Genomic DNA, 23,600 nt, shown 5'->3' with positions numbered 1-23,600 from the left:
TGAACAAAATTCAGGAGCGGCGGAACAATGTGACGTTGACTGATGATGCAAGAACGATGAAGCAAACTTCGCGCCTCTGACAATAAATTATTATATAGACAGACGTCGGTCACTCTCCCATATTTCAAACTATACATATTACAAACTAAGATTTAATATGATGTACTCATGGGGACACAAATGCGTTCTCACCCGAAATTTCAGGATTATAACATGCATATTTGATACATATTATTATATCCCGAAATGTGCATTTGGGTGAGAAGGTGCTTATGTCTTCGTGTGATATGTACAAGTTATCACATTATTGTTTATAATAATTATTATGTGTAATAATAATAAAAATTGTAATAACATTAATAATAAATAAATATAAGTTTTTTATATGGAAAGCTTTTTTTAGTTTCAATTTTCTTTTAGATCCATAGTCTTCATTTTTACCGATAAATTTGAATGAATTGCATGAATTTAGCGTATAGTTATATATTGGATTGGCAAGAAAGTAATTGCGTTTTTTTAAAAGGCCACTATCAATAAAAACCGCAATTACTTTCTTACCAACCAATATAAATATACCTTGATAGAGTAAAGTTTCAGCTTTAAGAATCTCTTTTAAATTGCGATACGACAATTTTTAACGGAGTGATGAGCAATTAAAATCAAAATGATCCTTTTATTTAATCCGCGATAACTCAGTAACCAAAAATCGTAGGAATATTAAAAAAAAACCGATTTTATAGGGAAAGGATCAAGTTTTCACGATAGGTAGTTGAAAATTTTCTCAAATTTGTTTTGGGCATGTTACAAACCCACAAAGTGAGAAGAAAATTTTCCAACTCATTTTTCAACTCGTAGTTTTTGATATGTAAAAATTACCAAACTCATATAAACTTAAAAAATGGTAAGTTTTTAAAAGTAGAAATTTCAAGCTTTAAAACCCTTTTTTTAAAATTTAAATTTCATTCATTATTGACGAAGGTAATGTATATACAGCTTTGAACTAAAAAAAAACGCAATTATTTCCTTGCCAATCTAATATATTAGAATCTTTTGGAAATAAATGCGCGCGTCGATAAAAGTGAGGCGTGAATACGGATCTTAATGTATGTGTGTGAATCAAATCTTAAAAAATTATATGTATTTATTGCGCAAAACATACGTAACAAAATCAATATAGTTTTATGATTTATTTAATTTACATTTTCGAGCATCCGCCCAATACATCTAATATTTATCTTGTAGATACTTATTTAACTGATAAATTATATGTTTAGATATTATTACATGATTAAAGAGAATTTTATAAAGCTCTGGAAACAATTTTGCAAGATATAGTTTTCTAATGTTGCATAAAGAACACTTATTATAAGTGTTAAAATAAATATCCATATCTCGATGCAAGGAATGCGGTTGAAGACTTAATATAAAAGCGTGTATAAAACGCAATAGCCTATTATCCTGGAGAATATATTATACACCTGCGATTCCAATGAATATTCCTAACGTTTCGTAAAACTCAATAAGAGACAATCTATTTCGTAAAGCGCGAATAAAATCCAATAAGTAGAAATAGAAACGCGAAAGAGGATATTAACGGAACACACATCTGAACTTTATATGTAAATTTATAAGATTGAAACATTCATGCAGTATGTATTAACGTATAGATTATTTTATAATTGTGACAGGGAAAAAGAAAGAAAAACAAATGAACGATGCGATCGAATTTAAATAATTACACCACAAGCTCTCGCAGGAGTTCCCGCGAGAACGACGATGACGGAGCGTGAAAAAGGAATATATTGGATAATCGAAATAAATAAAAAAGAAGTTTCTACGCGATTAAGTAAAATACTTCTACGGTCAAATTGAAAATTTATCAGTCGTTACAGAATGAAAAAGCCATTATAGGCGTTGAAACGATATTGATTTTAAGGCAAGAAATTGAGATAAGAAATACTGTGAAACAATGAATGACAATAAATGAAATAATAAATCGACAAATTTTACTTAAGGAAAACAAAAACTGTAAGATTTTAAAAATATATCTCCGCCCTCCAAAGGTTAATATTCGCGAAATAATACAATGCAGGGAAGTTTATGAATCGACGAATTGAAAAGGAAAGATTACGTGCGATTAATCAAACGCGAACGACCGCTAAAAATTATCGGCAACCAGCGTGACAGAACGGTAAGAGAGACTTAATAAACGTCAAGCCACGAGTCGCGATATCAGGTCGTAAACAGTGCGGACGCGAACGGAAAACCGCGACGCGACAACGTGTGTATCGGAAATAAGTGGCGCGCGTGATATTGCGAAGTCGACATGTCACAAGAGACGGTGAAAGAGAGACGAATGGCGGAAAGAGGAAGAGAGAAAGGAAAGAGGACAGTAGGAGAGAGAAGCGTTGGCACGTTCTGGTACCGATCGTTCTGGTATCGGAAAACGGCCGGCGTGGCAGCCCCGAAACTGTGCTGCAGAAGTTACACCGTGAGATTTGGCGCGCGGGATCGTTTAAAGTGCCGAGAAAGGAGTGAAAAGAAGCGCAATGAAGAGAAGAGGAGTGGTTACCTTCGGCGGATCAGCGAGTCGCCGACACGATGACGAAGAGATGAGAGAGAAAGAGATAAGTGAGAAGCAAGACGGATCTCCTAGCTGGTCTGGAAGCGGGAACGCGTTGAAGTCGCTCGTACAACACTATCCTATATCGGATGGATCACCACAGAGCACCAATCTATCACGAATTCACTTTTTCGTCGATGCGCGAAACTATCGGTCTGGTCAGGTCTAGTCGCTCGTGATCCACGATCAATCGCGGAATCGACGTGGTTCATCCGTGGTTCGCACCGATCGCTTCGACGTCCTGGCGAACACAGAAACGGCAGCAACGTAACCACGTTGCGTTCCCGATATGGCACTCGCGCGCGATCGCGTCCGCAATCGCCAGGTCACGTCAGGCTAGTCGACGAGAAATCGTGCGTTCTCCAAGGAGAAAGAATCCGTACGGATCGTGCTGTCGTGTTGTCAACGTCGTCGTCGCACTCGTCCTCGCCACCGGAAAGGACCTAGAATCGCGGTATCAACACGGAACGGAACGCGCGGAACCGCTTGCCGCGTACGAACGGCTCCTCCGTACTGCCGCGCGGCGCGGACCGTGACAGCGGATACCATTCGAAGGTTATACCTTCTGGTCCGCCATGTGCAGCCGATCCGATGGCCTGTCCGCCTGTCTACCTGCCTACCTCCGGAGTTTTGCACTCTCTCCCCCTTCCTTACCGCGATACCGTACGCGGCCACCTGGAGCGTTTACCTGGCGAACGTCGGATTCACACGAGTCCTCGCGGAATCGCCCGATGATCCCTCCTGAACGCCGTTCGAATTTTGCCGCGCCGCGGACTGCGGATGAGCTGCTCGCCGATTCCTCAGACCGCATCTTTCTATCGTTACATACTTTTAAAATATACCTTCTCGTATTGACGCTTGAAATTCATTTTTACCGTCAAAACGAATCGCGATCAAAATTGACGCTTGACGCTTGTCGATTTTAACGATAGGGTTTATTTTGATATTAATAATGCATCAAGTGTTAGCATAAAATTGTATCTTAATGTTCTATCATTGTAGATTAAGGGTGTTTTGGCAGCTGTACAATATCAGCTAAAAATATCAATCAAAAAAGCTAATTTCAATTAAAATCAGTCAAAAAATTTTATCATACACTGTACAGAAAAAGATACTTAAAACATTAATCTGTAGGATGATGTAATATTTATTTCGTTAAAATAAATTTTATTTAAAAACACAGAAATAAAGTTTTAGTACTGTTTCAGTTTTTTAACAATTAATAAGAAAAATTAGGTATATTTCACGAGAACGTATATTCTGTCGTCACAATCAAATATTTTTATAATTAATAAACATTAAAAAAATGTCACAAGTTATATTTGTTTTGGAATATTTTGACTTTTTTTCTCAGTGTGAATGCTGTAACCTGAAACCAACTGTGAAAAATAAAACAACAAATTATTTTTAATTGCTTATGCAGAGCAATTATCATATTTCTGTTGCAGTTTTAAGTAAATAACTTTTAAACCGAGCAAATGGATTCAAATGAACTGTTGCGTGAATTTTTATTAGTTTCATTAACATATAAAAAATTTAATTTAATTGATAATGCTACTTCTTCATTAAATTTGCAAATAAATATACTGAGAACTGATTGAAAATAATCGAATCAGTAAAATTCTGATCATATTAATCAGATTTCTAGTCCTCATAATTGGACATTTATTTCAATTAGAAATATAATAGATTTAATCAGAAAATTCTGATTTGTCTATATTTTCAGAAATTTTTCAGTGTACTGTAAAACATTGTTTTATATAATAATCAAAGCAAATAAAAATATCAAATAACTTTTAAACCAATAAAGAAAATGTATCTAAATTTTACATGAATATTTAGATGTAATAATAGGAGAATCTATAAAATTTTCATAATTTCTCCAGGTTCAACTTACTCTCTCTTTATCTTTCTTTTAATTCTTAGAAGAATTAAAATTAAACAATGATAAAAAGTAAGTTAAACCAAGATTAAAATTAATCTACATCAATAGAAATTCACATCAAAATGTTAATCGCATAATTGCCTAAGAAATGCGCCCAAATTTGGTCCAATAAATTCGTAAACACCACTTGAGAATTAAATGGCTGCGTTATGCGCCACGGCGGGATTTGAGCAAACGTAATGCTGTTCGTAGAATAAAATGAAACAGATTAATGGGATGATTATTGGAATTATCAGAATATAGAAATACATTACAGGTACTGATACTCGGCAAAAATAATGATACAGAGGCACGATTCAAGTGATTAAATGAATTAAAGGGCTTGCAATTCGCGTTGACTTCACGGATGCAATATTGAAATCGATTGAAATAAGCCTGTTATCAGCGTGCGTAATATAGCGGCGCTATTCATATGAATGAATCACTATATTATCATTGTGCACGACAGGTTATCGTCTTTGCTACACACGAGTCGACAACGGAGAGGAGGGGGGAGGGGGAGGGAAGAGGGAAATAATTATAACAGTTTCAAAGCGTACTAGCGTGCAAATCTGTGTATGTATTCATAGTTCTCTCACGCGGAACTTCCCTGACATGTGACTCCGCTACTTTTGACAGAAAGGAATGCGGCATTCGCGCTTGAAAAGATTTTTCCGGAATTTTTCAAATATTCTCTGGACTATCATTCCCAGCACCGTTCGTTGGAAAATTGTGTCCGACAGGAACGTGTCAGCATCAATTGCGTCGCAGACTCTGCGATCGAATTCTTATTTTTGTCCCCCGTCAAAGTCTGTCGTCGCGCGTGACGTTCTAAGGAATGTTTAAAATGTTGCGCGTTTATTGAACGAGAGAGCGGGAACACAATACGGGACACGAAATCGACTGTGACCCGTCTATTTGAACTGTATTCAAATTCGTACGAGCGCTTGCCCAAGCACGGTTGTAATAGAGCGGCAATGCCATCCGGTTGATAATGAAATGTCTCATTTGCTTTAAAAACATCTGTTCAAAGAATACCAGGTCGCCGGCATTTGAAATAACGAGGAAAAAGGTGAATTTACATGAAAAGTAAGTATAGCTGCGTTTGTTTTAGTTCCCCCTGTCTTTTACTTTCTCCCATTTTCTTTCGTTTAATCCTCCATATTTTTACACTTGTTATACACTTGCTTTTGTAGTTGAAAATTTAATAAAAATTGTCTATATAATCTCTTTGACGCTTCACTTATTTCCGTTTCTTTTTTTTAACTTTGAATGCCCAGAAATATATAATACATTTAAAAATGTAGATAAGAGAGATATAATAAAAATCTTATCTGTAAAAGATAAGAGAGAATCGACTCACCCACGTTCCTGTTTCCGCTTCTCCGAAGACGCAGACATATTGTTCGAGAGTCGATGCACTTGAATCAAAGAAATCACAATTATTTGTATTATGTATTAAGAAAATATAAAAATAAAATATGTATACATACATGCGATTACAAATTTTCTATCTCTCTTTTATAACATCTTTTTATTATGTCTTATTTCAAAAGAATAATGAGAGTTTATAAGAAGAAATATTATGACAAATCAAAATAATATAAAATATAACGTGCGACTCTAAAAATACTAAAAATATAATGACAGAGATATATTAATGTAATTACCTCATGTATGTATTGAATGACTTCGGTATGAGTTGCATTTTCCAAGGTGCGACCGTTCACTTCTAAAATTTCATCGCTCACTTCCAGAGTGCCATTATCCGCCGGCGATCCTGCATAAGCGAATATAATCTTACTATAATTTATAAAATTGATTAATTGTAATAATGCTTAACGTTAGAGAGAAAACAATTTTAATAAATTTTAATAAATGACTCTGATATATATTGTGAATATTAATCGCATTTCGTGTTAAATGGATTCTGTAACGTGCCTTCGAACGCGACATCGCATTCAATAATCCGTATTGAAACGAGACATCGAAGCTTGCAAAAATCCCTGTTTAAACGCCTGTGAATGTAACGTATAATCTGCTTCGTAAACGGAACGTACCTGCTAATGAGCATGGCCATTTAAAGGACACTGCGCGCAAACGAATTGTAAAAGCAACCGACTGCATTCTTTCCTATGGCGTACAAAATACAAAATGATGCGAAAAACCTTTTTGTTGAGATAAACGGAAAAAAAGAATATTGATGCAGCCGATTTATCTATCCCCTGTAATTCGAACATCGATAGTAACGAAGAATTAACATACTGTGGATGATTTAAATACGTAAAATACGTAAAAAATAATAAAACGCGCGTAAAAGTTATATATTCAAATATCACCAACGTTAAATATATCATTTTTATAAAGATTGTTTAAGAAGAAAAAAAGGATTTAAAACTTCTAAGAAAAATATCCAACAGAAATCAAGGAAAAAAAAGGAGTGAAACATAAAATGAACAAGTACCTTCTTCAGGGCGATAAAGCGCGCGTTACGATAAGTAAACATAAAGGTCAGCCTATAAATAACACGTCGCGAAACACGTCCTCTATATGAATCGTCGTGCATTACTGTAACGTACATGTCGCGTAAATCGGAAATCCGTCCGTCGCACATTTCCCGCTTCCGAAAGCGTGCGACGTGTGCATGACGTGTAAGCTGTGCGCATGATGATCGCTAACGAGAAAATTATCACTTCTCATTTAGATTCCTGCGCATATTCCCGAGCGATCGAGGATAACCATATATACCTAAAGAGAAACGCTCGATGTCGATTCATTCGACAAATATTCAGCAAGCCAATGTAAATGTCATAAAAAAAGAAAATCTAACAATAAAACTTGAAAGTACTATAGAGAGAAATTCCGTAAAAAGAAAATACGGCAGGGTCTCTGTATCAAGTAGACTTCTGAAGACCGGGCCGTGTATCTATATAAAGATAACGTTAGGCATGCGTGACTTGCAAAACAAAAACACGTGAGTGTTTTCGAAAATTGAATTTACAGAATGTATTCTATTTTCTCATAGTTTACATTCCGAGCGTTAATGATCCAAGTAGAACAACAGATTACAATAACGTTAAAATGGCTCAAAATAAATTATAACCGATTGAAAAGTGAATACCTTTAGTAGGTATTCATTATTTTAATGGCCGCGTTCAGTAGAAAAAGCAGCTTTGCAAAATGTTGTAAAATTATTCAACATGATTAATCTTGCCATTAGTTCCGCACTGAATCCAAATGTATAAACCAGTTATATTCAAGAATTTTGCAAACAACAGTTGCAAAACTGTTTTTTTCTGCTGAACGCATCCAATATCATGATAACTTGTATTCTGCTTGTTCAAGGGGAACAAGAAAATCAAAATGTCAATTTGATATTATATTGAACGAATTTATATCATTTATTGATGATTAGACCAATATGGCATCAGATGCTTTCCATTTAGTGACATAACTCGACACGTTCTATCTTTCTTTGCGTTTAGTCAGTTACGTAGTGAAGATAGAACGACACTCTCTGTCAACTTGTATCACTGAATGAACCTATTATTTTGACTGTTCTCCTTGGATTGGGAATGTTTTATTCGGGATGTCGCGCGAAACGTGTTTTGACGTCCTGTCGAATAATCTGGCGTCATACGTTGTTGCTAACGTAATCGTTACGTACCGTAGAGCTTGACCCTCCCGTTGTCACTCGTCAGTAAAATAACGTATCCTCCTAGGTATGCATCGACCATTTTCGCTAGTAATTATCCACCGTACATAGGGGTAGTCCGCTATTAGATTACCTCGCGCGACACTCCACGCGAATGCGACGCCCGCGCGCAACGTGCACTAATTACTTCACACTACGCCGGGTCCGCCCCGAAAAATCGGTCCGCCGTTATTAACGTCGTTAGCACATGCCATTTTCCCGGTTTCCTCTTGCATCTTCACTTCATTTTAGTATCGACCTTGTGACCTACTTCGCGGCCGGTTAACAACGATTATATTTTTCATACGACACGGAACGCACTTCTTTCTCCCTCTCTCTCTCTTTTCTCTCTTTCTTTTTTTCCTCCGGTTCGTTCTTCCTCTAGTTTTCCGTTTCGGAGTGACTTTTCTTTATCATATATCGTGACGTGAATTTAATCTCGTCTTCCGACATGCTCGCTGTATTTACGATCGTATTTCGAGATCGTCGATCGATCGGAAGTCCAATATTCCTTCCTTTTCTCTCTCTCTCTCTCTCTCTCTCTCTCTCTTTTTCTCTCTTCGCTAAACGGACACTAAGGCATCTATGCTCCACTCGGGGATGGGTATAAGAAAATTGCTACTACGACGAGAACTACGATATACGCTCGATAACTCGGAGCCACCTAAAAGATGGACTAAGGAACACATAATTATCTTTAAGTTTAACACTCCGCTGGCGTGTGTCGCGATTTTATTATTACGTATTATATTCCTTTTATCGCCTTTCTCTTTTTCCCTTTTTAAATCGTGCGCTTTAGCTTCCTCGTCATTCAAATCGTTTTCGCGATTGTCCGTGAGGGAAGCGGAGAGGAAACGAAGCGGCGCCTCTACGGGGCCCGTTATTGCAGGCCCCCCTACATCCTTACGGCGACGTGCCTCGCGAGTCACGACGTGAGGAAGAGCGATCGCCGGTTCACAATCCCTCGACGAGCCGGAGCGTCTTATTATTGATCACCGTCGATTCGACTGACGTTTCATGTGCCGCTTCCGTGCACGCACCACCGGCCATCGTCCCGTCGTTCCGCATCCACCGCATCAACCCTCGCGCGGCGATGCACGGTGCCGGAAACGCGTATTAACTCTGACCAGCTGCTACTGCCGTCGTTTCTGTTGTTACTGTTGCTGCTGCTGCTGTTGCTGCTGCTGCTACTGCTGCTACTCTTGCTGCTTTTGCTCTTCCGATCTTGCTGTCCGCGCTACCACCCTTCGTACAATCGCACGTCGACGACGATCGTTACGGAGCATCTGGCAAGTAGGGATGCATGACTTGGACTTGCCGCGGGATTCCCCGGCGACGATCGTGATCATTGCGCGTATTTCTCACTTCCTTATGCAATTACTACCCCTCCTTTCTCTCTCTCTCTTTCTCTCTCTCTCTCTCTCTCTCTCTCTCTCTCTCTCTCTCTCTCTCTCTCTCTCTCGCGGCGTGTGTCTTATCGATGTTTACGCGCTCGCTGTGCGCGCGTTTACTTGAATCAGATCGATCCGCGATCGCGAAATCTCAAAATTGGTCTGTCCTATGTTTCTTCTGATATATAATTCTTCCACGTATAATTCTCCCAACGGATCACTTAATCACGCTTAAATCACTCTCGTGGGAGTGACAGTACATCCCTCGTGTCGCTTCAGGCGACGCACGAAGGCAAGGATCGAATCTAATGCAACGAGCTCTCGCGAGGATCTCGCATTCGACATCATCGCGCCATCGATGTGTCCCGTGACTTTCGGCACTCCTCGTCCGCGTTTTAATATTTCCTCAGCTGTCTGTCGGCGACACCCTTCGCGTCCCGTCCCTTCTCGCTGAGGATTAACGTCGAGGTCTCCGTCGAGAGAAATCTCTTCTCCGAATGGAGAGTCTGCGATTCGAATCTTACGATTCTTCTCGGACGACTCCCACACAAAACGCTGCACTTACGCACTTACGCACTCTCCCTCTCCCTCTCTCCCTCTTTCTCTCTTTCTCTCTCTCTCTCTCTCTTTCTCTTCCCCCTGTCACGGGTCTCCAGGTTAAGACACAGGCAACTGTGCCGTGCTCTATTTCTCACCCTCCTCCGTCACGCGCGCAAACCACCACCCTAATCGGAGCCGCGCAGAGTGTGTATGCACCTCGGGAGCGGCATAACGACTCGAACCCTCAGCCGAATCGCGAGTCCGATTAACTTGAGAGAATGCGAGCGGTGGGGATGGTGGTGGTGATGGTGATCCGCCTCGCGGACGACGTCGAGGCCGACCCTGGAGGACAATGCGAGATGTCCGCAGCGCGAAATGGGTGTGAACCCCGTGATACGTGCGCGTTGACCGACGGCGGCGGCAGCCCTGCCGACACCGCTCTCTCTCGCCTCTGGAGCAACCCTCCACTCCAACCCTTCACGGAGCCGCCTCCAACCCTCGCCACGGAGCGGCGTCAGCGGCGGCAGTCCGCGCCGGCGTCGTCCTGTTGGCGGCAATCCCCGGTCTTCAACTTTCCTCGTACGAGCCCTCGTAAGCTGCAATCTTCACGCCGTATATTTGCGCTGCCGGCTGTAGGGGATGTTCGGGGCGCGTCGAGAAGGGTGCGCTTCTCACTGTCGCGACAATCGCAAATTAGCTTTGGGAATTTCTCGGTATCTCGCGACTTTCAACTGGCATGATTTACACGCTCTATTTCTCTCTTGTGATTATTAATAAGATTTCCTCGCGAAGACTCGCGAAGATGGAAAGACGCATTTTGAGAGCAGTGCTATCGAGGATGCTGTTACCGCTGTTACGTCTGAAGCTGCCGCTGGCGATATCTATCGTACGACGAAAATTACGAGCGAACTAAACGCACTTTATCGACTGTTCTTGACTGTCGTGTTGACTACACATTCTGATGATCCTTACCCAATTAATTTTTTTTTTCAACGGAATAGATGAAAAATAATTATGTCATACTGGATTTTGAATTTCATATAAAGTGAAATCTATTTTCCGTTCTATGATTCATTGTTACTTTCATCAAGATGTTTACGGAAATACATTACGGAAAATATATTAAAACTCGAAAATCCAATTTATATGTCATTCTTTTATTATATATTTATTGATAAATGTCAAAATGTTATGTTAGACAGCTCAAATATACAACATAATTCGTTATGCAAAAATAAATTAAATTAATTTGGAATTAAATTAATTAATTAAAATTCACAGCTTCCGACTTTTATCAAAGATTTGAAAATCAGATAAAAACAACGATGCGATACTCGCAGCAACCTGTTTTTCATTACGTTAAATATATTCAAAATGTCAGGATATTAAATTTCTGTTACTCCTGCATCTCTTTTCATAAACATGATTTTTTTATTTATTACTCGATAAAAGGTTGATGCGAGATAAGTGCAGAATTCTAACCAAGTCTTTATTACGATATATAACTAGAATTTCAAATATCCTATATTAAATTCACGAATATAAGATCATCCTCTCCGAACACAATATTGGATCTCTCAGATATTTACACAAGGGGGTTCTATGCTCAGAGGGCCGCCTCGCTACGTCGTGAAAGTAGAATAGAAAACTTATATTACGTTTGCGCTCCTCCAACTATAACTATAAGAAATCGCGGCGGTAAGAAAATATATTTTTCTAAAAGCTTTCATTTCAGTGATATTATAGATTCCGTTATCAAACAAATCAATCTATACCAGCCTTAAGAAAAATATCTCTTATAATGTGAGATATATTTTACTATCACTGACACTTTATTTTATACTATTCTTCTTCTTACTATTATGAAAATAAACCTGAAAAAAAACTATTATGAAAATAACCTTCTACTTTTATTATAAAAAGATTTAATAATTCTTGTTGTAAATTCTTGAAATATTCACGATAGCTTTCTTTGGTATCGGTATTCATAGAATTGCGAAAAAGTTTTTATGAGTATCGCATATATCCGATAATCCGATGTCTTGGTAATCTGAACTGTGTTCCAAGTCCATACATATGCATTAAAAATATATCATATTCAAAGATAAATGGATACATGTGCATGTTGCAGAGAAAATCTCAAAGTGATGTAATTTTTTCAGATTTTCATATGTATAAAGTGCTATTTATATAGTATGTTAAACAATAACTTCTTAAATTTTAAACAATAACTTCATTTCATACTTAGAAATAATTTAATAAAGAAATCAAAACTAGAGAGGGTCTATATAGCTATAATCCTAACTTTAATTCTCTTTTGAAAACTTGAATCTTCATTTATTAAAGACAAATTCGAAGATTGGCGCAAGAAAATTCAAATTACATATTAAGGTATAGTAGATATCCTAACTATAAAGTGCCTTTAAGAAGTTATTGTTCATTATAAAATACATAAAAGATACTTTATTACGTATTAAAATTAGAAAAAGTTGCATAATCTTGATTATAAATTCCAGAATTGTTTGTATATAAATGTATACAAATAAAACCTAAGAATTTGTAAAGAATTTGGATATAATTTGTAATTTGACGCTTATTTATTTTCAAGAAATCGTGAGATTTTTCTATGTTCCTGCGACGTTTGCACATACACAGAAAACGCGTGTAAACCGAAGACGAGATAAAGAGAACTACACAACTGTAAGATCAATATAGGGGATGTTAGTTCGGTAACTGCTTTTCTGGTCTCTCTCTCTCTCTCTTTCTATCTCTCTCCCCTTCTTCCTTTGCCTTCCGCTTTCCTCTTTCCCTCCCTCTCTCTTTCTCTGTGACTTTCTCTAGCTTCCGTCTTATGCAATTGCATTATCGCGGTATTACCGCGCGGAATCAACGTTGCTCTATTGTCTGCGATTGAGAGCAACGTTTAACTTCAAGTACGGATTAATAGTAACCCTCAGGCAATCACGAGACAAGCTTGAGTTCGAGATCTAGTTAAACAAATCTTACCACTGAGGCGAGAACTATTTTAGAAATTGAATAAATTTCTTACTCTCATATATCTGGTTTAATTCCCAATTAGGTGATAATTTTACGCCAATATATGTGTTAAACTCTTGGAATGATAACTGTGAATCTAACTTACAACGCAGTTTACGTCATGGTTTTTTTACAATATACATTTATTTTCTTATATGTACACAGTTAGCTTATGACAAAGAAATGTAGCGAGCGTTTTTCTATTCAGAAGGATTAAATTTTAGTAAATTAGATATTTCTCAATTATAATTTGCACGCATGTTATGCAAAGTTTATATTACAAACTTTAAAAATCATGTAAATCATAAAATTTATATATTTAAAATTTAGAAGCTCTTACATTATCGAAGATATATGCAAAGAGTCGATAATCTTAACAAGAGGTTGCTAAATAAGATAAATGTATTCAATGAAGCTTATTGTGAAATAAACAACAATAAAAATAATAATTCAATATATAAAAAACATAGCATATAACATTATAAATTTTATAAACATCACAGGTTATATGAGTGATGCGTTCATTCGATATGATATATGCATATATATGTTTGACAATATACGCTACTTTGTAATATAATATATGCAGAAGAAAGACAATATAATTTAGAAATTTTTTAAAATAAAGAAACATTTAAACTTAAATTAAAAAAATTATGTTTTATGCCAATTCATCATCAAACATTTTTTTATATAAAATGTATAGAAAAAAAAACGAGTAATTATTAATCTTTTCAGAAACATATATTTTCAAAATTAAAAAATGTAACATAATTTGTTTTTAGTTATATTTTAAATTTTAATTTAAATCTCTAAAAGTAAAAAAAAAATAAAAATTATAAAAATATTCTTCTATGCCTTTCTAATTTTCTTCTGTCGTTGATACTTTTGAAACAAATCAAATTGTATTGTATGTATATATGTATATAAATATTAATCATCTCTGAAGAGGTTAACTCACCGCAATTAACATAAAGAGCGTAGAATTTTTTCAGAAAGCAAGAGAGATATTCTTCATAGTTGAACTTTACATTTTTTTCTTCTTTTCTCTTCAATGTGTAATTGTATATATTTATATCTCACTGTAAATATACAAAAAATTTAATATAGTGTAATTACAACGAACCAAAGATATCTTTACAATGAACAGAGTTACATACTAATGATATGAAGTTGAATACAAGTATCTCCCGCCAACATTACCTACCCAGCATCTACAGCCAATCGTTGCACGCAATTGGCGTGAGCGCTCGTCATTGGTTAATCTTGTTCTACAAGCCTGACAGCTGAGTCATATAGATAGTATCGTAGACAATTGACAGATCGAAAGCTAAATCGACGCAAACAAAGTGGAACTAGTGGGTTACGATGATACACTTGATAATGCTACGCGTTTGACGATACATACAATTATATATTATTTTTTATACATAAATCTCAGTTGTTTTAATTTGTTATTTCTTTGTGACACAGATAGAATAGAACACGTTGAATCAGCAGGTATGATATATTCAGCAACGCATGCAATTGTTCAATTTAAATTAATTCCTTTGTTTCTGCTGGTTTCTGCAGCGTCATCAATTAATCTAACATATCATTTGATGCTGTTTCAAATGTATAGAAGCAAGATGCTTTGGAATATTGCGTTCGTAGTCTTATCTTTTTTATTTACTACATCTGCTACTGTGATACATTATCAGCCAGAAGCTGTGCATCTTTCCTATGGTGGTGAGTGTTTTATGATATTAATATGTGAATATATATCTCACGCCATGACACTGGGCATGATAGCTATCGTGTCTCCAGATATATAATGTAATATTTTTTAAATCATGCTTTAAAAAATATAACATTAAGAAATGATATTTAAGTGTTTCTATATAAACATCTTTATATTTGCTTATTAAAAGAAATAATTAGTATATTAATATGCTCTCAATATCCTTTCAGATAATATTCACAACATTGTTGTCACTTGGAGCACAAAAAATGATACGAAAGAATCGATAGTGGAGTATGGTATAGGTGGCTTTATTCTGCGAGCTGAAGGAAATTCTACTCTCTTCGTTGATGGTGGTGAAAAGAAACAAAAACAATATATCCACCGAGTGTGGCTAAAAAATTTAACTCCCAACAGCAAATATAGTAAGACATGCATTTTATTGTTTGCTACTAATTATTCTCAATTGTTATTGCACTAATAATGAATGTTTGACTATTTATTGTCAGTATATCATTGTGGTAGTCATTATGGATGGTCAAATGTATTTTATATGAGAACTGCACCTGAGGATTCTGTAGATTGGTCACCACAAATAGTTATCTTTGGTGATATGGGTAATGAAAATGCACAGAGTTTGTCACGATTGCAAGAAGAGACAGAGCGTGGTTTATATGACATTGCCATTCATGTTGGTGATTTTGCTTATGACATGGATACAGAAGACGCACGTGTAGGAGATGAATTTATGCGGCAAATTGAATCCGTTGCTGCTTATATACCATACATGACTGTACCTGGCAATCACGAAGAAAAATATAATTTTAGCAATTATAGGTAGGAAAGATCACAAAAGTAACACGGGACGAACGTAATAGATAAACTGAATATCGTACGTACTCTAACGGGCCATAAGATGGAATGCTTTAATAAGTATAAAAACAATCTCAATCGTCATGTATTTGTTTATGTGTGTTTTTACATCTGTTTTACGTTTGTTTCTTCCCTATTTAAAGTTGTATTCTAAAATTCATTGCGCTGAAAATTTATATTACATACGTCATAAATTTTCAGCATTAGTAGTGAATTGTAAAATAGCCCAAGTACTTGCTCGATCATTTGCAATTTGCTATCAATTTCATATATTGATGAAATGATTTAATCTCATCTTTTTAATAATCTTCCAGAGCTCGATTTACTATGCCAGGTGATTCAGAAGGCTTGTGGTATAGCTTTAATGTAGGTCCTGTACATTTTGTAGCTATAGAAACTGAAGCTTATTATTTTATGAATTATGGTATAAAACAAATGGTTAAACAATATGAATGGTTGGATAAAGACTTACGAGAAGCTAATAAACCTGAAGCAAGGTACGTTGTCAATTAAATCATAACACACAATATAATGATGATTGACACAGAATTATAATTACAGAGCTCAACGTCCATGGATAGTAACATTTGGACATAGACCAATGTATTGCAGTAATAAAAATGCAGACGATTGTACTAACCATCAAAATCTAATTAGAGTTGGATTGCCATTTTTAAATTGGTTTGGATTGGAAGATCTGTTTTTCAAACATAAAGTAGATTTAGAAATCTGGGCGCACGAACATAGTTACGAAAGGCTGTGGCCTATTTATAACTTTCGAGTAAATGTTGTTTATTAAGTTTATTTTAGGAAAAATATTTACTTGCTAATAAGTTGAAAATTATTCTCGTAGGTATACAATGGTAGTTATGAAGAACCATATACAAATTACAAAGCGCCTGTACATATAGTTACTGGATCAGCTGGTTGTAAAGAAGGTCGAGAGAAATTTATTTCAAATCCACCGGCATGGTCCGCATTTCGTAGTTCAGATTATGGATATACAAGAATGAAGGCATTCAACAAAACTCATTTATATCTAGAACAGGTATGACATAAATATCATAACAAATTCTGCAAACGTGATTTTTTTGTCAAATTATAAACTATTTCTACTTAATAATAGGTCTCCGATGAGAAGGATGGTGCTGTTTTAGACAGAGTTTGGCTCGTGAAAGAGAAACCTTTACCACAGTATGTAGAAGCTTTTCCTATAAATTAATGTAACAATAATTTTAATTAGCGCCATATTACAAACCAAAATAGCGACGTTAAAAAGAGACATTTATCGAATTATACGTTTACAGTAAATAAGAAATTTCTTTTACTTTCGACTGTGTATTATACGTATAATTGTAATTCGAATTTACACATTTTAGCGGTCATACTATGGTCGAAATGTATACATAAACAATAAAATACGTTATATTTACGTATGAGCGAGTAAAAAATTAGTAAATGCAAAAACGTATAATATAATCCTTTAATTGTTAAAATATAAATATATGCATATATATAATTATTATAAGTATATATAATAGTTTTAATAATATATACACACATATACATACAAATGTATATGTATATGTATATATGTATATATACATAGTATTAGTGTATAAGATTTCATATTTCCATCTAACTCTCATAATTAATCACTATTTAATGATACATAAAGATATAACGAATAGCCTTGACTGTTTCTTAGGAAAACATTTTTTCCAATTTAAAATTCATTATAATTAGACACGTGTGAGTATTTCGAAGTTCCACATATCACGTATTATATGACTATATTTCGGATAGAACTCATTCGAGCTGTTATTTTCAAATTGTTCCAATCACTCTAATTGTGGCTACTATATATTCAAACCTATGATTTGTTATTACTGTAAGCTTTTACGTTTATAAGTTTCATCAGTGAGTTCTTGAAACATGTGAATTCATCTAAATGATATATTAGATTAAGTATTTAGTCCCAATAAGTAAAATAAAATAGTAACTGATGATTATTCTATATTTTCATATTTGCATTCAAATATGATTATATTATTCGCACTAGGGAGTAATCGTTTATTAGGCACTTTAATCACAATTATGCACAAACCTATGTTGATGTCATTAGAGTCTGGTTTCACTTTTATATGATATGAATAATGAATAATTTATTTCATTATACATATATATCATTATCTTCATCGAAAATTATTTTTACATTTAAAATATTTTTAGATTATCTAAAAGAATGTAGATTTGCAGGCAGTAAAAAATTGATTTACATATGCATTTAAAAAACTATTACTTTCAAATATATAGTATTTATATACACTGTTAAAAATGTTATAAAATTTAATGTACTTTTAGGTTACATAAATTCAATTTTATAACATTATATATTAATTTTGCTTCCATTACATATAACAGAAGCAAATTTTTGTTTTTTTTTAACAGTGTATATAAATAAAATGAATGTTAATTAATTTTGGTGGTCCAAAAATTTTTCCATTATCAAGAAAATGGAAAATTTATGATACGATAAAATCTTAAAGTTATTATCTTTTAGATTTTAAGCTGTATTGGATAATTATGAAATTGAATATCTTGGTTAAACTTTAAGCTTATGATTCAATAATAAAAAGTATCCAATTACAATAGTATAAAGAATTTGATTTCTAATATTTTTTTATACATATGCATTTATTATTAAATTAACGTATTTTGATGGTTAGGAAATAAATACCTAGAAAATATTTAAGCCACGAGTTTCTTTTGAACAACTTCCTTTTCCAAACAATTCCAAAAATAGTCAAACATTTATTTCGAATAAGTTTCCGAATTCTATACAGCCCAGAATTTTCCGAATACTCGCACATCTCCAATTATATCAGTCATAATAATGACAATTTTCATAACTCTAAAAAAGTGATCTCCAATTTATACAATAATTCAATTAAAGCTGATATACTACACATTTAACTTTCACAGTAGACAAACTATTTTCTTTTTCGTTAGCTCTTTACCAGTTGCAATTTTCTATTTTTTGGCATCTGCCATAACAGTCATCTATTGAATTAAAAAAAAGATCAGGAACTGCCCTTCCATAAATAAGATAATAAACGGTGATAATGAAGTTGGAAAGTGTCAAGTGCAGCTTTTGTTAAATGAAAAATTATACTTACGATTATCGCACGTTCCTTGATGACAAGAAAATTATTCAATATTCACAATACATGTCTCAAGGAATTTTAGTTAACTTGATTCAATTAAGAACGTAATTTAATCCCTGTCATATTCCTTCGAGTCTATATGCAAATATTATTCGTACTATCTCATTCTAATCTTATAGTATACATTTTTCCATATACAATTTTAATGAATAATTATGTGTATAGGTGTAATATGCGCGCGCACACTTATACGCATAAATCTAATTATTTTGCCATTGGAGATATGTGACAATCTCTTAAGATGCATTAAAAAAAAGCATCATAAAGAAAGATAATTTGATTGATCTGCCTATTGGGAAAATTTCAAGCTTTGCAGACAATCATCAGATACATATCGTAATTAAATTTTTTTGCTCGAAGTTTTCATGCATTGAACGACATCTCATTACATTAATTAAGCAAAACACTTGACACTGTCAGTGATTAATAGAAACAATGGAAGAAGTTGCTGCTGAATGACTTTCCTGGTATGAAAATTGGGGAAAATGTTCTTGTTCTTCTGCTATAGAATTCAAACCCCCTCCACTACCCAAACAGCCCTGATCTGGGGGTGTAAGTTCAACACTTTCGCCGGTAAATTCACTATCAAAATATCGAGTGTCAATATCTGAAGTCACTTGCGGCTTAAAGGGTGGAGGAATCTTCTTCTGGACAAGATCTGTCCAATTGATACATGAGAAAAATGCATGATTCATGATGTCCTTTGCATCATTAGGTCCACCGCCTAATCTTTTACTTGGATCCTTTATTAATAAACCTATAAAAATAGCACAAATATAAATTTTTTTTTCATTTAAACATGTTTGTAATTATTGAAGTTTGTAGTATTTACCACCAAGCATTTCTCTTGCTTCATTGCTAATCGTCCTAGGAAATCTTACTTCTTCCAATAAAATAAGCGTAAATAGCTTTTCATGATCTTTGTTATAAAAAGGTAATCGACCACACATCATTTCATACATGACTACACCTACACCCCACCAATCCACAGCTCGTCCATAATCGTTATCTTCAAGTACTTCTGGTGCCAAATACTCTGGTGTTCCGCAAAATGTCTTTGTTGTTCTTCCTATGATTATATAATTAATCTCATCAAAATTTTTATTTAACACTTTATTAGTTTTAATTTAAAATTATATAATAATATAACGGCTCAATAATTTAAAAAACAAATTAAAAAAAAACGCTACGAGCCAGAAATTTTACCTATAAAATTGGTAGATAAGTAAAAAAATGTTTTAATAAATTAATTATGAAATTTAATAATAACATTTAATAACAACGTTTCGATCACGATCGGATCATTATCAATGTTTACAAAGTACGTTTAACAAACAACATAACAAACCAAAAGTATGTCTAAACGTAACAAACATAACATAACATAACATAAAGTCAATCGAAAATTGAAAATATACTTCGCATTGAATAACTATAATTGTTGGTATCAATTAAGAAGGATCTTGTTAGTTAAACTAAACAATAACAAACATAAAATACATACATTAGAATTTATCAAAAAAATAAAAACTTATACTATGGTCGGTCGATGGCAAATGAAAATATATTTCGCAATGTCAAGACATCTAGCTGTTGATATGAATAATGCCGATCGTGATTGAAATATTTGTTGTTAGCCGGCATGTTATTAAATTTCATAATTAATTTATTAAAACATTTTTTTACTTATCTTTCAATTTTATAGGTAAAATTTCTGGCGCTTTTTCTTTTAACTAGTTTTAATTTATCTTTCAATTTGCGAATGTGATACAAACCATACGTAATATCCTCCTTGCACAAACCAAAGTCAGCAATTTTAATATGCCCATCTTTATCCAAGAGGAGATTTTCCAGTTTGAGATCACGGTATATAATGCCTTGCGAGTGCAAGTAACCTAAGGCCGATATAATCTCTGCGCCATAAAATCGAGTACGATCTTCGCCAAATACCCGTGATCGACTCAAATGGAAAAATAATTCGCCACCGTTAACATATTCCATAACAAAACACAACCTGTCCGCCGTTTGAAAACTGTATTTCAAAGACTGAAAATTTACGAATATGTTTACAATATCATAATTCGATACAGACAGCTTTTATCCTACAAATTATAAAATTGCAAAAAATATCTAATAATAATGTTAATACATTAAGCAATATTTTACGTACGATTAAAAAAGGATGATTAGTAGTACGTAATACTCTGTTTTCAGTAAGTGTATGTGCCACTTCATCTTTACGAATAATAACCTCCTTTCGTAAAATTTTAATAGCGTATAAATGTCCTGTCGCTTTTTCTCTACAAAGAATTACCTTTCCAAATGTTCCTTTCCCCAAAACTTTTAAAAATTCAAAATTTTCCAGTGTCTGAAGCAAACATGAATAGAAATTATGAATAAATTAATCTTTGTATTTATTTTTTATATATTTAATACTTTCTATTATATATAAAAATAAATAATATTTATATATGCAAGGACGTAACTTATAACTGAGTAATGCGTTTCTCAGAAAAAATGATTTAACTAAATAATTAAAAATACAAAGTTTAAAAACTTACCACTTTCTTCTTGCCGGTACTTTTACTACTTGAAGTTCCTTGAACACTGAATTTTGCTGATAATTCATCGATACTACCACCGTCTATATCAGAAGATACAACACCTAAGGAACTACAAGAGTCAGACCTAGCACCTACTGACGATTCCATATCAACATCCTCCGAAGAAGAAGATTGTTGCATTTGTGGTTGTTCTTGTTGTTGATTTTCTTCATTTGCTAACCTATCTGCTACATATCTGCAAAAAAATATGAGGAAGATAAAATGAGTTAGATAAAATATTGAAAAATGAAGCATCAAAGAATTCAACATTTTAGAGCTTGCAGGAGTGCTATTAAAATCAAACCTGATCGCTGCTACCCAGTCTTCCCTTTCTTGTTCCGTTTCCACATGAAACGTCCTTTCGATTACAGTTGTCCACTGGAGGCCTCTGATAACAAATGTATAGGGTTTAGGTCTGTCCACTGACATTATTTGGCACCCACGCACTGTAAAATTATTTAATGGCTGGGTAGATGTTTGCGTAGCCATCTGTGGATCAGGTTTCGCCTTGAATCCAACCAGTGTACCATCGTCTCTCAAGACAAAATATCTTGACCTCCAATTTTTAATGTGCTCTCCTACAAGAAATTATATGCATTTTAATTCTTTATACATGAATACTTGATTGAGAGAATTCAAATTCAAAAATCTTTAAATGCTTGAACTTTCCTGTTTAAATTATTCCTCAAATCTTCTTATAAGGACATTATAAAATTTCCTTTTAATATTTAATAAATAAAATAAAAAGTAAAAAAGAAAATAGAAATAAAATAGAAAAAAATTATATTAAACATGATTTTTTATTAGAGGATCCAATATTAATTTAATTTTCCCCAAGACGCTTCGTCGCTTTTATATTTTGTCCACTGGGCTACAAAATTGTGATTGTTTAAAAAAAAAATACGAAAACAAGGTAGATTTTTAATTTCTACGAAAGTATAAAAGCGATATTCCGTCTTTGCTTAGACATAAAAATAAGATTTCATCAAGGTGGGTCTCCCATCAAGGTTCCACGTTCAAGTAGACGGAACGGATAATTCGTAAATAATTTCGTAAGAAATAATTTGACATTATTTTCTCTTTTGCATTGCATTCGACGACAGGCAGCGGCACGTGTTCGTAACACCCAGCCCGCGCGTGACATACGCTTGTGCGTAACTACGTAGAGAGGAGTGCACGACAGTCGGAGCAGTGGAAGCTCTGGACTTCGATAAACATTAGGCAAAACATAAATATTATGGCAGTACCGCGTTTTTGGAGCCATCCCTCTTTAACGATACGTTGACTACCGCTACCGCTGCCGCTGACGCCGCTGCCGCTGCCGCTGCCGCTGCCACCGCTGCCGCCGCCACCGCCACCGCCACCACCGCCGCCGCCGCCGCCGCTGCCACCGGACGCTGCGACGTTCATCGCTGCGTCCCCCATCACTCGCTCGTCGATACGAACTTGTCGATATTCCGGCGACGCTCCAAGTTCCGTCTTACGTCGGGAATCTCACAAAAATCGCGAACACGCAGTAGCGGGAGTGGTGCGCGTATGTAAACTGGAGTAATCATAGATACGCGTGCGGCAGGTAATGCATATGTACATACACACTGACCGTCGACGTGATCACGCTGAAACTGAGATACGTCAGAAGCGGCGCGACGATCGCTCCAAGTCTAAAGTCACGTTTTCATGGGAGGACAAACTGCCAAGTAAATAGGTCCAAATGCTGAATTGCACGGTTTAACTTTTTTTTTCTTTACATACTGAAGAAAAAAAAAGAGAAGAATAATTTAGTTGAAGAGAAGTACAGCTGAAAAGAAAGACTCAATAGTTATTAAATAGTTATTTGATCCAACCAATCACATCAATCAGAACACAACAGGTTTGTACAACCGTTTTATGATTGTCTGCTGAGATAGGACCATTCTTCTAGATCTGAAAATATGGGTCATTTAAAAAGTATCCGCGATACTTTGTCATT

The 23,600-nt window shown here is 34.9% G+C and overlaps 3 protein-coding genes across 5 annotated transcripts in view; 1 reads left to right on the top strand and 2 right to left on the bottom strand.

Annotated features, from left to right (window-relative positions):
- Window positions 1-10,681, bottom strand: part of LOC105146830 (protein PALS1) — a 71,006-nt gene extending 60,325 nt beyond the window's left edge. Inside the window, exons 1-3 of one of the 2 annotated variants that reach the window (XM_087402576.1) lie at window positions 8,215-10,681; window positions 6,218-6,327; window positions 5,911-5,968 (exon numbers count right to left, since the gene is read on the bottom strand). In XM_087402576.1, coding sequence (XP_087258702.1) covers window positions 5,911-5,968; window positions 6,218-6,327; window positions 8,215-8,284 — 238 coding nt within the window. In that variant the 5' untranslated portion in view covers window positions 8,285-10,681. The remainder of the gene's footprint in view (window positions 1-5,910; window positions 5,969-6,217; window positions 6,328-8,214) is intronic. The other variant, XM_087402578.1, reaches the window with a different exon arrangement.
- A 3,801-nt stretch (window positions 10,682-14,482) lies between these two features.
- Window positions 14,483-17,237, top strand: LOC105146816 (acid phosphatase type 7). 2 transcript variants are annotated; one of them, XM_011057369.2, is made up of 8 exons: window positions 14,483-14,708; window positions 14,830-14,936; window positions 15,159-15,353; window positions 15,438-15,765; window positions 16,116-16,298; window positions 16,363-16,582; window positions 16,655-16,849; window positions 16,928-17,237. In XM_011057369.2, exons 2-8 carry the CDS (start codon window positions 14,837-14,839, stop codon window positions 17,021-17,023), a joined length of 1,317 nt encoding a protein of 438 aa, XP_011055671.1. In that variant the 5' UTR covers window positions 14,483-14,708; window positions 14,830-14,836; the 3' UTR covers window positions 17,024-17,237. The 2 variants fall into 2 exon arrangements, with proteins under 2 accessions (XP_011055671.1, XP_011055663.1); XM_011057361.2 differs by having other exon boundaries at window positions 14,781-14,936.
- Akt (AKT serine/threonine protein kinase) lies at window positions 16,588-23,462 on the bottom strand. The gene is made up of 7 exons (XM_087402581.1): window positions 22,879-23,462; window positions 21,936-22,209; window positions 21,590-21,827; window positions 21,199-21,396; window positions 20,804-21,074; window positions 19,861-20,097; window positions 16,588-19,785 (listed from the first exon to the last, which is right to left on the bottom strand). The coding sequence occupies exons 1-7, from the start codon at window positions 23,054-23,056 to the stop codon at window positions 19,445-19,447; spliced, it is 1,737 nt and encodes a 578-aa protein (XP_087258707.1). The 5' UTR covers window positions 23,057-23,462; the 3' UTR covers window positions 16,588-19,444.
- Between the last annotated feature and the right edge of the window lie 138 nt (window positions 23,463-23,600).

Source organism: Acromyrmex echinatior, chromosome 2, assembly GCF_024713525.1.
Source record: "Acromyrmex echinatior isolate Ae372 chromosome 2, ASM2471352v2, whole genome shotgun sequence".
Lineage (NCBI taxonomy): Eukaryota > Metazoa > Arthropoda > Insecta > Hymenoptera > Formicidae > Acromyrmex > Acromyrmex echinatior.
This window is presented reverse-complemented; position numbering and strand designations above follow the sequence as displayed.

What these genes read in the sequence shown, in the direction of transcription:
- LOC105146816 (XM_011057361.2), top strand. Translation starts at nt 14,810, where the DNA reads ATGCTGTTTCAAATGTATAGAAGCAAGATGCTTTGGAATATTGCGTTC. An exon ending in TATAATTTTAGCAATTATAG is followed by an intron (nt 15,766 to 16,115) that starts GTAGGAAAGATC and finishes ATAATCTTCCAG; the next exon opens with AGCTCGATTTACTATGCCAG. An exon ending in GGCCTATTTATAACTTTCGA is followed by an intron (nt 16,583 to 16,654) that starts GTAAATGTTGTT and finishes TTATTCTCGTAG; the next exon opens with GTATACAATGGTAGTTATGA.
- Akt (XM_087402581.1), bottom strand. Translation starts at nt 23,056, where the DNA reads ATGGGGGACGCAGCGATGAACGTCGCAGCGTCCGGTGGCAGCGGCGGC. An exon ending in CTAATCATCCTTTTTTAATC is followed by an intron (nt 21,075 to 21,198) that starts GTACGTAAAATA and finishes GTAAATTTTCAG; the next exon opens with TCTTTGAAATACAGTTTTCA. An exon ending in AGCAAGAGAAATGCTTGGTG is followed by an intron (nt 19,786 to 19,860) that starts GTAAATACTACA and finishes CTATTTTTATAG; the next exon opens with GTTTATTAATAAAGGATCCA.